Here is a 14,039-nt window from a genome sequence, read left to right as displayed (position 1 = left end):
GCATTAGTGGCCCTTTGTACACATAAGAGCCCAAGGAGATTGCCAGGACTATCCGTCAGTGTGCCTTCCAGAAGTCCTCTCCATGGCAGACTGTGGAAGGGTGGGGTGAGACTGTGGAAGGGTGGGGGCAGACTGTGGAAGGGTGGGGTGAGACTGTGGAAGGGTGGGGGCAGACTGTGGAAGGGTGGGGGCAGACTGCGGAAGGGTGGGGGCAGACTGCGGAAGGGTGGGGGCAGACTGCGGAAGGGTGGGGGGCAGACTCTGGAAGGGTGGGGGGCAGACTCTGGAAGGGTGGGGGCAGACTCTGGAAGGGTGGGGGCAGACTGCGGAAGGGTGGGGGCAGACTCTGGAAGGGTGGGGGCAGACTCTGGAAGGGTGGGGGCAGGACTCTGGAAGGGTGGGGGCAGACTCTGGAAGGGTGGGGGCAGGCTGCGGAAGGGTGGGGGCAGACTCTGGAAGGGTGGGGGCAGACAGGCCTTGGAGACTGGGGATGAAAGGAGAAGATGCTTCTCAAGGTCTTACTGTTAAATAACATCTGGATATTCAGCTTTGTATCAAACCCTTTTCTTTCTATGAGTAGGGATCTAATGTTTTTTTTTCAGTGCGTTGTGAGAAATGAATGAAATGGGACAACAGAAGGAGTTCTGATCTACACCCTGTCATGCACAAAGACATTCATTCCTTTCTGAAATTTGAATGAAGTGAATGAAGCTCTCCTTTTCATCTGTTTTTCAAGCCTTGAAATCAGCCTAACTCAGAGTGTGTGTGTGTGCGTCCTGCCTGTGTGTGTGCAGAGCCACAGGAGCAGGGGGGATGACCGCGAGGAGGCCCCGGGGAAGTCTCCTGAAGAGATGTACATCCAGCAGAAGGTTCGAGTGCTGCTCATGCTCAAGAAGATGGGCTCCAATGTAGGTCCACTCGCCATGCTATTGGACGATTCCTTCCTTTATCCAATCACAGAGGAGAGTTTCTTTGTTTGTTTCCTTGTTTGGTGATAGTTGTGTTCTTTGTCCTCCAGCTGACGCCGAGTGAAGAGGCGTTTCTACGGAATTACGCAGGCGTGGTCCACAGTCAGATGAGTCAACTACCACAGCACAACATAGACCAGGGTACGGTCTCTCTCTCTGTGTGTCTCTCTCTCTCTCTCTCTCTCTCTCTCTCTCTCCTCTCTCTCTCTCTCTCTCTCTCTCTCTCTCTCTCTCTCTCTCTCTCTCTCTCTCTCTCTCTCTCTCTCTCTCTCTCATCTCTCTCTCTCTCTCTCTCTCTCTCTCTCTCTCTCTCTCTCTCTCTCTCTCTCTCTGTGTCTCTCTGTCTCTCTCTCTGTCTGTGTGTGTATTCCTGTGGTCTGAATGTCTTCCTATCTGCCTGTCTGTATCAATGTCTGTCTGTCAGTGCCCTGTCTGTCTGTTTAGTTGAAATCATGACTGAGATAGACAGAGGAGTCCACCACCCCTGCCAAGTACATGAGACCTTGGACCTTCCACGCCCAGGTCTTAAGATAGACTTCACATGTAGTGAGCGAATGAGAGTTTAAGTGCCATTTATGTGTCATAACATAAGCGATGAGTTCGCATCAGTGTTGCTATACCACCACCAGACACTAGAGGGCACTGTGATTCCGCCTTGGGCCTCCGTTAGTAACACATCTCCACCACTAGAGGGCGCCAGCAAGTTAACAACCAGGGCAGGTGCCTGGATGGGCACACCATACAGGAGGAAGAGCCTTGCTTTCTGTTCAGGTTTTATCAGTCTCCTCACAGACACAATCCCCAACCGGCTCCTGCGTCTGCCGCTTTGAGAGCCCCTGCCATCCCGTGTAGGTAACCCCCGTTGCGTTTTATACCTAGATGGATGTCTCTGGTTTGATTGGTCCCTGGGGTGGGGGAGGAGGCGGGGATGGGGGGTGGCTCTGATACAGTTACCTGAAAATAATGTAGTTATCTGCTTCCCCCGCCGCTGTTTGTAAAGACGTTGTTGTTGTTGTGTTGGGCCTGTGGGCTCATCTGTTGCGTCGGGGATTAGTTTGTTTATGTTGCGGAAGGCATTTTGTAGTTTTGTGTGTGTGTGTGTACACACACTGCTCTGTGTCTCACGCTGAGACACAGTAGTGGTCGTGTCCAAACGCAGAGAATGTTTCACGGGGAGGGGAGGAGTACAGATTAGGATTCAACATGAGCAGTTGTGTTTTTTTCCTTTTGAAAAAGAAAATAGCTTTGTGGAGATTGTAGACGGTAGAGCTCTGATAGGAGCAATATCTTGTAGTTCCTCCTCTCTTCTTTCTCTCTCTCTCCACTTCTCTTGTCTTTCCTCCACCTCTCTCTCCTCCTCTGCCTCTCTATCCTCTCTCCTCTGCCTCTCTCTCCTCCTCTTCCCTGCCCTTGGATACCAGACAAAGAGAGGCGTGTGCCGCTCACTGGGTAGAGAGCCTCCTCAATTATGTAAGGAGGGGGTACGAATCGTCACGGGGGCATGTGAGAGGGGTACGACTCGTCACGGGGGCATGTGAGAGGGGTACGACTCGTCACGGGGCATGTGAGAGGGGTACGACTCGTCACAGGGCATGTGAGAGGGGTACGACTCGTCACAGGGCATGTGAGACGATACATTATACATCACTAAACCATCATATTTGGAGTCATTTGGCAGCGCGTCAGCTAATCTGCAGCATGAGTTACGGCTTGTTTGTGTAGTTTGAAGCGGGGGGTTAGGGATGTCACGTAGAGTGATGATAATGGGGGTTATAATGACTTTAAAGTATCACCCCACCCGTTAAACACAGAAGGGAGGCAGCGTTGAGATGCTGCTTCTGTGGTTGGCTCAGTCAGAGCACCGATCCTTTTGAAGGAGGATAAAGTCCAAAGTTAGATTTTGTTGGATTCAAACTGAAAAGAGGTCAAAATAAGATGAAGATCGGCACCCAACACGCCAACTGTAGAGGGATTCTGGTTTGATTTGAGACACCCTCCACAAGAGAGCAAGGAGTCTAAACCCTGGAGTGGTTGGATGGTATAGATGACATTGTCTCTGTCTGTCTCAGAGACAGACGGCCCAGCCCTCACACAGAGACAGACAGCCCAGCCCTCAGAGACAGACAGACAGCCCAGCCCTCAGAGACAGACAGACAGCCCAGCCCTCAGAGACAGACAGACAGCCCAGCCCTCAGAGACACAGACAGCCCAGCCCTCAGAGACAGACAGACAGCCCAGCCCTCAGAGACAGACAGACAGCCCAGCCCTCAGAGACAGACAGACAGCCCAGCCCTCACACAGAGACAGACAGCCCAGCCCTCAGATAGAGACAAAGGGGCCATATGTGACACAGCATTTCAGAGAGGAAGAGAGGCAGAGAGAAGGGGCGATGGTGGGGAAGTGAGCGAGAGAGGGAGAGGGGGGGGGGGGAGAGATGAGAGAGATGAGAGGGGGGAGGGAGGGGGAGAGAGAGACTGAGAGAGAGACTGAGGAGGGGGAGAGAGAGAGGGGGAGAGGGATGAGATGAGAGGGAGACTGAGGAGGGAGGGGGAGAGGGAGAGAGGGATGAGATGAGAGGGAGACTGAGGAGGGAGAGGGAGGGAGGGGGAGAGGGAGAGAGGGATGAGATGAGAGGGAGACTGAGAGAGAGACTGAGGAGGGGGAGAGAGAGAGGGAGAGAGGGAGACTGAGGCCTGAGGCTAAGCGTGGGTGGGCAGGAGAGGTTTCCATCCATCACTTCTGGGGGTTTTCTGTTGGTGTTTGCTTTGCAAGCTATATTCATTGGCTCTTCTCTTCCACTCTCTTTCTCCTAGCTGTCTCATTGGTGGATCACTTCCAGTTCTCCCATTGAAATTTTTTGACTAGTTGTCTATATAGGCTTCTCTCCTTGTCATTCATTGGTCAATTCCTTAGTTCCACTTCCCAAAGGCCCAGTAGAAGCCTCGTCATCGGTGGATCTCTAGAGCAGCCTTTCTGATAGGGGGCGAGAGGTTTACAACCCAGGACTATCGTTCGATAGGTCCTTTTATACAGGAAGGAATCGTTTATGCCCCGACAGGCTTGGTGTTGCTGTGCAGTCGGTACAGTGTGATCTGTCACGTATATCAGCAGATATGACAGGCAGACAGACGAGCAGCATGGAGGCAGCGCTCGTGATCCCAGATAAAGAACCATTCTACAAAAGGCATTCACGACGGTGTCTGTCACGTAAAAGTCACCAGATGACAAGACGAACACTGCTTAGATGGAACCCCCCCCCCTCCCTAGCATCCAGAAGGAACCGACACAGAGATAACGCTCATCATATTTATTTAAACTTTATGGATCCAGTAATAGTAATCTGTTAATTAGCATTTCACATGCTTTTAATTAGCTGATTAGCATAAATGAAAATGCTGATTTCTTCTTTGCCAATTTAATGGGCCTGAGAGGATTTCTGGGCTTGTTTTGGACGCTGTGTTGGGTAAAAGTCCTGGCTTGGAGGAGGAGGAGGAGATGGTGGGAGTAGAGAGGAGGAGATGGTGGGAGTAGAGAGGTGGGAGTAGAGAGGAGGAGATGGTGGGAGTAGAGAGGAGGAGATGGTGGGAGTAGAGAAGGAGGAGATGGTGGGAGTAGAGAGGAGGAGATGGTGGGAGTAGAGAAGGAGGAGATGGTGGGAGTAGAGAGGAGGAGATGGTGGGAGTAGAGAGGAGGAGATGGTGGGAGTAGAGAGGAAGAGATGGTGGGAGTAGAGAGGAGGAGATGGTGGGAGTAGAGAGGAGGAGATGGTGGGAGCAGAGAGGAGGAGATGGTGGGAGCAGAGAGGAGGAGATGGTGGGAGTAGAGAGGAGGAGATGGTGGGAGTAGAGAGGAGGAGATGGTGGGAGTAGAGAAGGAGGAGATGGTGGGAGTAGAGAAGGAGGAGATGGTGGGAGTAGAGAAGGAGGAGATGGTGGGAGTAGAGAAGGAGGAGATGGTGGGAGTAGAGAAGGAGGAGATGGTGGGAGTAGAAAAGGAGGAGATGGTGGGAGTAGAGAAGGAGGAGATGGTGGGAGTAGAGAAGGAGGAGATGGTGGGAGTAGAGAAGGAGGAGATGGTGGGAGTAGAGAGGAGGAGATGGTGGGAGTAGAGAGGGGAGTGTTAAGCGTGAACTGATGAACGTGTGCTTGGGGTCAGGGCCTGCTGCTCTGCACGCAGGCTTCAGTCTGGGAGATGATGATGATGGATTGATGCCAGTGTTAAAACAATGAGACCGCTGCTCCTCTTCAGGAAGAGGAGGCATCATTACAGGAGAATATGTCCTGCTCTGCAGATGCTGAAGGGGATTTATGTCACGATGACCGTGCCAACACACGCACACACACACACACTGAGGCACACTCTTACACACACACAGACACACACATACTCACTCACAGGCACACGTGCATACAAACACACAGGCACACTCACACGCACACACAGTCACACACATATAGGCACACACAGTCACACACAGTCACACACACACACAGTCACACACACACAGTCACACACACACACAGCCTTAGGACTGATCCGGGGCTAATCGTGCAGCAGGGAACTTGTCACCTCCCAGAAGGACGTCTGGGGGGCCACGGCAACAGAGGGACGGACGTGGGTAGGGGGTTGCCGCGGCAACCACTACCATCCAGGGAGGAGGAGAGAGAGCTCTGTGCCGTGGCGACGCATGCCGTCGTCAATGTGAGGGGAAAGGGGGAGGAGGGAGGGGGGGGGCGATGAGAGAGGGAGGGCAAGAGGAGGAGGGAGTGAGGGCAAGAGGAGGAGGGTGAGGGCAAGAGGAGGAGGGAGTGAGGGCTAGAGGAGGGAGTGAGGGCTAGAGGAGGGAGTGAGGGCTAGAGGAGGAGGGAGTGAGGGCTAGAGGAGGGAGTGAGGGCTAGAGGAGGGAGTGAGGGCTAGAGGAGGGAGGGCTAGAGGAGGAGGGAGTGAGGGCTAGAGGAAGGGGGGGGGGGTAATTACACAGCACAGGTGAGATACTCCGATCTCTTGATCACTCCCTCCTCCGTCTCTTATTTCAGATGTCTGCCGCAGAATCGATACACCATCTTTCCTCCCTTTGTCTGACTAACAGCTCCGGTACCGTACAGAACCGAAAACCCTCTCTTGCGCAAAGCTGCTCACGTGACACTAAGGAGCGAGCCTACCTTGTTGTGCGACCTGGCGGTGCAAAGTTTTATCGATTTAGAAGCTTCTTCCTGTTACTCAGGGAGTTTCAGTGGTCTCCACGGCGACTAAACACGACTCTGTCTCTGTCTCCCTCTCAGCCTGGGTTCAGAGCTGGATCTCTCGAGGACCATCTCCCCTCTGAGTCACCAGAGGGAGTGGGGGGTGTCTTCGCTCCACACCCTGAGGAACTTCATTTCCTCCGGGAGGTCACCTAGTCCATACAGCAGTAAATAACATCTCCTCACCCCGCTGCTGGGTAATGAAAGCTCCCTTTCAAAATGGCGGTATGGAGGAGAGGAACACCCCTGGGGTTTGCGCCCATTCGATACCTCCCTTATTGGGATCCTCTCTGATTTGTGCTGTCAATTCTGAATGATTAGTGATTGTATCATTAGGCCAACATGTTTATCATTTTCACTGTGCTCTTATGAAACACAGAGATTCAGCATCAGGAGAGAGAGAGAGAGAGAGAGAGAGAGAGAGAGAGAGAGAGAGAGAGAGACAGGGAGAGAGACAGGGAGGGAGAGAGACAGAGTGGAAATGGTCTTAACAGGTAATCTATATCACAGTACTAAAAATATCAGTATGGATTATATTCCTTTTGATAAGCCTACTAGCTGTGTGATATTAATATCATCATCAAGCTCATTAAGTATTAAAGGGAAATAAAAAGATACGTTTCTATCCTTTTGAGGAAGCAAAAGATCAACAATCGTTTCTTCCTCACACACACAATGTGAACACTCACACACGCCCCGGAGCAGATATTACAACACAAACTGAGGTGGCGATGAGTACAGGCAGGCGTTGTAAAACGTAAGGAGAGAGGGAGGTGAGGTGATGAGAGACAGCAGCTTGTTTCTTCATAGGCTGTTACAGCCGGCTGGGTGATGATGCAATCTGATTTTGACGGTCGCTAGGCAACGGCTCGAAGAGATGCCTGACGTTTTCTACCAGCTTTGGCTGGTGATACATAGAAGGTGTGTGTGTGTGTCAGGGTGTGTGTGTGTCAGGGTGTGTTTGTGTGTGTGTGTCAGGGTGTGTGTGTGTGTCAGGGTGTATGTGTGTGTGTTAGGGTGTGGCTGAGTGCTCAGATGCTCATGTGCAGCCAGGGTGCCAAATTAACTTCTTTGTCCACCAGCCAAAACGGCAAGTGAATGATCAAATTTGACCAGCCACTTAGTAGATTAGCATCGTTTTTTTCGAGCTGGTGAGTGCAGAAAATCTACCAGCCTCTTGCATATTTTCCAAGCATTTGGCTGGTGGATGCTGCTAGTTTTGTGCCCTGTGTGCAGCGCCTACCATGGCTGCAGGTCCAGATGCTGCTTGTCTACCCCCCCCCCACTCCCCGTTGCAAGTCACGTGTTTTTTTTGTTTGTTGTAAATGTTGTTGTGCTTATGTGCTGAGGTTTTTGTATGTTCCCACACTGTACTCCTCTAGGAGCATTGTCTGGGTGTTGCCTTTTTCTCTCCTCCTCTCTCCTCATGTTATGCTGTAACTTTCTAGTTGGCGCCGAAAATGGCTGCCTAGGTAGGCTCTCCTGCCAAAGTAAATTCCTTGTCTGTGCAAACTTTCATGGCGAATAAAAACCAATTCTGATTCTGATCTGCCCTGAGACTGGGTGGACCCAGAGCCTCTCAGGACTCTCATCGACAGGCCTTGTGACTGCATGGCATTCTCCCTTCCAGGGTTATCACCTGCAGTCCTGATATATTGGCTACAGCGAGAGAGTTTTTAACTGTTTTAGGGAGTCAGGTGGCTGAGCGGTGAGGGAGTCGGGCTAGTAATCCGAAGGTTGCCATTTCGATTCCCGGTCATGCCAACTGACGTTGTGTCCTTGGGCAAGGCACTTCACCCTACTGGCCTCGGGGGAATGTCCCTGTACTTACTGTAAGTCGCTCTGGATAAGAGCGTCTGCTGAATGACTAAATGTAAATGTCTAAATGTAACTGTTAAGATAATTTCCTCTCAGGGAAGATTCTGTGTGACTTCACTAGATGTGACCATTACGCAAGGACGAACTCCCTTATGTATCCGCAAGATGGATCAGGGATGAAAGGCTAGCCAGTATTGGCGCATTACCAGTGATATTGATTATGAGAGACAGTATTATTATTATTAATACTTTGATTTAATATTATCATCCCCGTGACCTTCGCTGGCGTTGCGTAACATTCTTCCAGTGTACCGTGTGCAGTGTGTATTGATTCCTCTCATTCAGGGTGTAAAATTGATGCCTTGGCAGGGAGTGAAGCTAGAAGGGACCCCAGCTGATCTGGTGTGTTTTCCTAGTCTGTGTTTGTCATCTTTCCCCAAGCCTTTCATGCTGTGCCACATGACGGCTCTACCAGTGTTGTGTGTTCTCCAGATCTTCATTTGGTAGCTCTCAGGGGACAGCGGTACTTGAAAGGGAGAGATGGAGGGAGAGATGGAGGGAGAGATGGAGGGAGAGATGGAGGGAGAGATGGGGGGAGAGATGGGGGGAGAGATGGAGGGAGAGATGGAGGGAGAGATGGAGGGAGAGATGGGGGGAGAGATGGAGGGAGAGATGGAGGGAGAGGAAGACGGCCCATATTAAAAACCTCTTTCCCTCCCCCCTGCTTATTAATCTGTTGCTGACCTGAAAGCACCATAGAAACATCCTAATTATCCCCTTTTTAGAGGTTGCCAAACACCATCTATGCTTGGATGTCTTTACGTGGTGTGTTCTGGAGGGGGTCCGCCCTTTGAGCCAGTCTGGCCTACTTTCCTACGCGCTACTCTCCTACCCTCCGTAATAATCACCTCTCATAATCAGCCAATCTAGGTGGAAGAAAGATGCTTTTTATAGACGAGGTGCGAGAGTTGAAGACGCTGTTACAAACGCACCTCGTCCCGTGCCCAAGGTGTGGAAATTGGTGTTGATGATATGCTGAAAACATTCGGGAAATCGGGGGGGGGGGGGGGGGGTGAGAACAACAACTTTGCACTTAGCTGTCGATTTTCCTCTCTGGTCACGGATAACAATTTCGTTTTTATTGTTGTCGGGTTAGCAAAATGGACTGGCAATTCACAGGCTTGTTCCCAGCTGTTTAACTACAATTGTTATAGTTATTACCGTCAATTGCCAGCTTCACAGCTGTCTTGTAGTGCTTTTAGACATGACGGTGTGATTTCTAGGTTTAACAGCTTCTCACCTTTGTCAGTTTGTAGTGTAGCCTACAATCATCAGATGGAGTGAATAGAACTCGTTCTACATTAAAAAATGAACTTTGAGAAACTGTTACATTTCCAAAAGCCTGTTACATTTATTTTTGAACATGAGACATTAGCATACCACGACACACAGAAGATTCATTCTTTACGAGCGGGCTGTGTTTGTACAACGGGGTGTGGCGGTGACCAGACTTGGGGTTGGGTTGAGTCACGGTTCATGGAAGAATGACTTGAATGAACTCGTGAAAGACTTGATAGCTGACTATATAATTCTGGAGCGTCCTGAAAGTCGACCTCCTGAACTGCAATGAGAATAAAAGATTGCAGTTAACCACAGTGTTTGATTATTATCATTGTTGTACTCTAAAAGTCCTGATCCATTGGTTTTAGTTCACTGTAATATGAATCAACCAAGCGTGTGGCAGCTTTCTCGCTATAGTAATCATGTGTGTCGTTTTGTTTTTGTTATCCTCCCGTACACAATTCTACCTTTTTAAATCGGTGACTATAGCTTGCCAAGCCGCTGTATGCTAGCTGGAGCTAAGCTCTCGTCCTCTGCAGGCATTCTACGTCTCTGACGGTCCGTGTCGGAACAGAAACAGGGATTGAATTGTTGGAGGCGGCCTGGGCTCTTATCGGGGCAGGACAGGAAAGTGCTGACGGCGTGCCGCTCCACATGGGAGCTCACTTTTCGGTTTCCGTGGTGACGGGCTGTGGTTTTGCGCCACAGGTGGATAAAACGTATTGGGTTGAAAAGCTGTGTTTAAAGGACTGCCAACGGAAATGGTTCTGTTGGTGAATTAGATGTTTTAAAAGACAGCGTTTCCATGGATATTTTTTTGCACCATGGACTGATAATTCACCACAGGTAGAGGGATGGAGTCTGTTTACTGAGACACAATGACTGGTGTTCAACCTGTAGAGTCTGGTTCCAATGTCAGAAGGCTAGCACTAGCTCACACCCAGAGCTGCTCGATAGTTGAAAGTGTTTAACGGACATCTTTACGATGATGATGATGCCTTAACGGTGCCTTGACGACGTCTTATCTCTTGCAGGTGCGGAGGACGTGGTGATGGCTTTCTCACGCTCAGAGACCGAGGACAGGAGACAGTGACCCTGGCCCCCCCCCTCCACCACCACCACCCTCCCCGCCCCCCCTCGTAGTCCACCCAAACTCAACCGACACAGCACTGTTCCCAGAGAAGATCCGGGCAGCTCTAATGGGAGGAGGATGAGAGAGGTGAGGGTAGGAGGGAGGGAGGTAACCTTCCTACCTGGTTACCTTCACCATCACCTCCCCCCACCGCCCCGCCCCCTCACCCTTCTGTCCTGCCCCAGCCCAACAGAGCATCGCCCTCAGAGAACCCTGCGTTTGCTAACATGGGTCAAGGACTTGGATGTGAAGCAGGCTGATGGAAACACACATATATTGTGTAAACGGAAAAAGGTTTTTGCTTAGTTTTATGTGTTGTTCTTTATGGGGCAAGTTTTGTGAGCGTGTCTCTGGTTGGTCATGGGTGGAGCGACGTTGAGAGCAGTGTGTTCGGTCAAGCGTAGAAAGATGTGTGAGGAAAACCTAACTGATCACTTTGTGGGAAGATGAAACATTTTGCTGTTTACTTTTATTTTTTTGGGCGAGTTTGTTTATCTTGTAGCTTAACACCGGGTGTTTGAGCGGTTCAGTCAGAACATGTGTAAAACGGTTTTCATGTACTGTCAAACCAACTGTACGTTTTGCTGCTTCATTTTAAACTAAAAGGCTGTAAGGCTGTATCTCTGTTACCCTTAAGGGACAAGTATATTCAACTTTCAAGGACTCTAGCTCACAAACACAGAAGTACCACATTTTCCCAAATAAACAAGCTATTTGGGTTGTTGGGGAAAAAGAAAAATTACTTTTTTTATTGTACAGATATTGGGGGAAAATACAACAATGAATTGATTGTGCCAATTGTGTTTATTCTTAGTATTTTTATCTGTAAGATGAAAGTGTAACATTATGATTTAAAGGGTGTGTGTTGAGTCACACCCTGTAGTCTAATTTATTACTTATTGAGACGACTCCTAAACTTTTCATCAAAATACTCCTATGTCTTGACCATCAAGAGAATATTGTAAACAAAAGAAATGTAGTATTCAGGAACGCTCTGTTTCTGATTCACACACTAAGCAATCAACCGTGCAAACGCTTAAATAGATCTGTGTAGAGCCATGGAACAAAATTCCTTTCTTGAGATCAATGAGCTTAGCTCTTGACTTTAAATCATGCATCGATGTCAAAGGGAGATTAACAAATGTGTGGATCTTTTAAGATCGTTTAGTATACACGCTATAGAAACGTTTTAGTAATGTCTCCCTCCATTCCCATCAGCAACTCCTAGTGCAGGAAACACGATGTGGGCAAATTGTCTTCTGTTTTTATCGATTTCAACTGGAATTGTTCAATTCTGTCATTTTCATTTTGTTTCAATCAGACTTTTAGACTTTTTTTGCGGTAGGAATGTGCTCAATATTTAATGTGTGTAAGTACATTTTGTTAACTCGGTTAACTTAAATAATTGTAACTTAATGTTTTGAAACCAAGCATGTCTACCTTGTGGTTTACAGTGTACATTTAAGTAAAGTCTACGATGAAATCCTTGCCACAATGACCATCGCTTGTACATTCTAAAAATATGTGGAAGCACTGGTTCTTTAAAAAAAAACATTTTATAGGAATTAACTTTTTTGGTGTACAAAGTGTCAATCTGTTTGCTGTCATTTTCTTAATTCGAATGTCCTTGCAGATCGCGATAATGAGCATTGTCAGCAGATGGTTACACTGTCCGTTACGACAAAAAAGTTTGTCTTTCATGTTTACTTTTGTTTGAAAACATTCTTAAACCTGATTTGTCTATGCATTCTTTTGATTAAAAGACAAAAAATTGCATCAAAGGTGTCTTACAGTAGGACTTTCAGACCTGTAGCTACAGCCTGCATGTGTGTGTGTTAGCGAGTGAATGTCACCGTGTGTGGATACATCTGTTAAAACCGCTACCAATCCAATCTTAAGCATGCTGTTAATTTTGACTAGAGCTGTGTATCTTTCAATGTGATGACTTGTCGTTGCCAGGCTACCCTTCTTCCGTTCTTTGTGTTGCCTTTGTATTTTTCTCAGTTGAAATTGATTAGTTGGATGTTTCTGTATGGCTGCTGACCATGTATTGACTAAATGCTTCCAAATTCTATACCAACTGAACCATTAAAGGAATTTAAAACACTAAACTAAGTTTATTTGGTATTATTTATTTAGGAGCCTTCTATTTCATCGAATTGTTTTCTCATGAAATCAACCGTGGTTGATGCCGCAGTGAATAATTTAGTTAAGTTAGAAATCGTGCCATCACACAAGCTGTTATTTCACCCCAAACTAAGGAGCTTGTCATAGGCCTAAGCTAAATGTGGTTATTAACCAGAAAAAAAACATCTTATCGAATATTGATGCAAGTCATTTTGGGTTACCCAGACGGGAAAGTTCATAATAAACATCTAAAGAACCAGGAAAACATGGGATTTATCCTGTGCATCAAAACCATACTAAGAACGTGAACCTCTACAGCATGCTATGAGACTGAAATAGGCCTAGTGTTGATATTTAAGATGTGAAAAAGAATGTGGTTTGGTGTGCATTTTAATCAGTCTCGCTGGCTCTTACATCATACCTTCAACTTGATATTCGGCATTGTGAAACCATTCCACTTACTGTTTTTTATGTCTGACATGATTCAATTTGAGGGTCTGTTCCAACCGCATCGTTACTTGGGGTGCTTTTCTGGAAGGGGCAGTAGATCTACCCCGATGTTGCTGCGAGGCAGCCAGTTAAATTACACACTTCTTGATCAACACATGCTCAGTAGCCTACAAATATGAATGCACATGCTCAGTAGCCTTCAAATATGAATGCTGCTGTCAATTTTCATAAAGTAAATTCAATAAATAGTCGGAGCCTCTTAAGGTTAACCATCACTCTGTCAGCGGTACAGTCGGTGCTACTTGTTCATCAAGTTGAGAACCAACGGCATGTTACTCTCCTGAGAAGTGGCGAACATCGGTTCTGCTTCCATCCGCTATCCTTCACAGATGCGTCGGAATACTGCTATTTGGAGCAAACTGTTCTTGGGAATTAAACACCAGCTGTTGCTGATTTATTTTTATTTTTTATGGTCGTTCATCACTGCCACTTTCAGATCACTGGCACTGAAGTGGTTGCTGACAATCCAAGTAAAGTAGACTGTAAGGCTGTAGAAAAGCTATGAGGGGCCGTTTAGGAAATTATTCAGACTCTCCTTACACAAACACATATGAAACACATTCACATGTGAAACACACACATTCATACCACTGAAAACTCACATCCACATATGTGAAATGCTGGCATAGACACATATGAAACTCTTTCACACATGAAGTGAAAGGACAGGTGGATAGAGGAGAGGGGAGAACCGAGAGGCCTAGAGCAGAGTACAGTAGAGTATAGTAGAGTACAGTAGAGTCCTCATCAAGGTAATCAATGATGCAAACCTTTTTTTTCAACCTTTCCAAAAAATTAAGTGAAAGGGAGGAGAGGTGGATAGGAGGAGCGGATAAAAAACAAACAATGTTTGTGCTCCAAAGGATGACATTTTAAACCCACGATGAGCTTTCTCAGACC

General features: G+C 47.8%; 1 protein-coding gene across 1 annotated transcript in view; it reads left to right on the top strand.

The window, feature by feature from the left end:
* ctnnbip1 (catenin, beta interacting protein 1) overlaps positions 1-12,613 on the top strand; it is a 14,714-nt gene extending 2,101 nt beyond the window's left edge. The window contains exons 3-5 of the mRNA XM_067239170.1: positions 795-908; positions 1,019-1,109; positions 10,405-12,613. Of these exons, the coding sequence (XP_067095271.1) occupies positions 795-908; positions 1,019-1,109; positions 10,405-10,463 (264 nt within the window). The 3' untranslated portion in view covers positions 10,464-12,613. The remainder of the gene's footprint in view (positions 1-794; positions 909-1,018; positions 1,110-10,404) is intronic.
* Positions 12,614-14,039: the final 1,426 nt, after the last annotated feature.

Source organism: Osmerus mordax, chromosome 7 (genome assembly GCF_038355195.1).
Source record: "Osmerus mordax isolate fOsmMor3 chromosome 7, fOsmMor3.pri, whole genome shotgun sequence".
Classification (NCBI taxonomy): domain Eukaryota; kingdom Metazoa; phylum Chordata; class Actinopteri; order Osmeriformes; family Osmeridae; genus Osmerus; species Osmerus mordax.
Note: the sequence above shows the minus strand (reverse complement) of the source record. Positions and strands in the feature narration are given on the sequence as shown.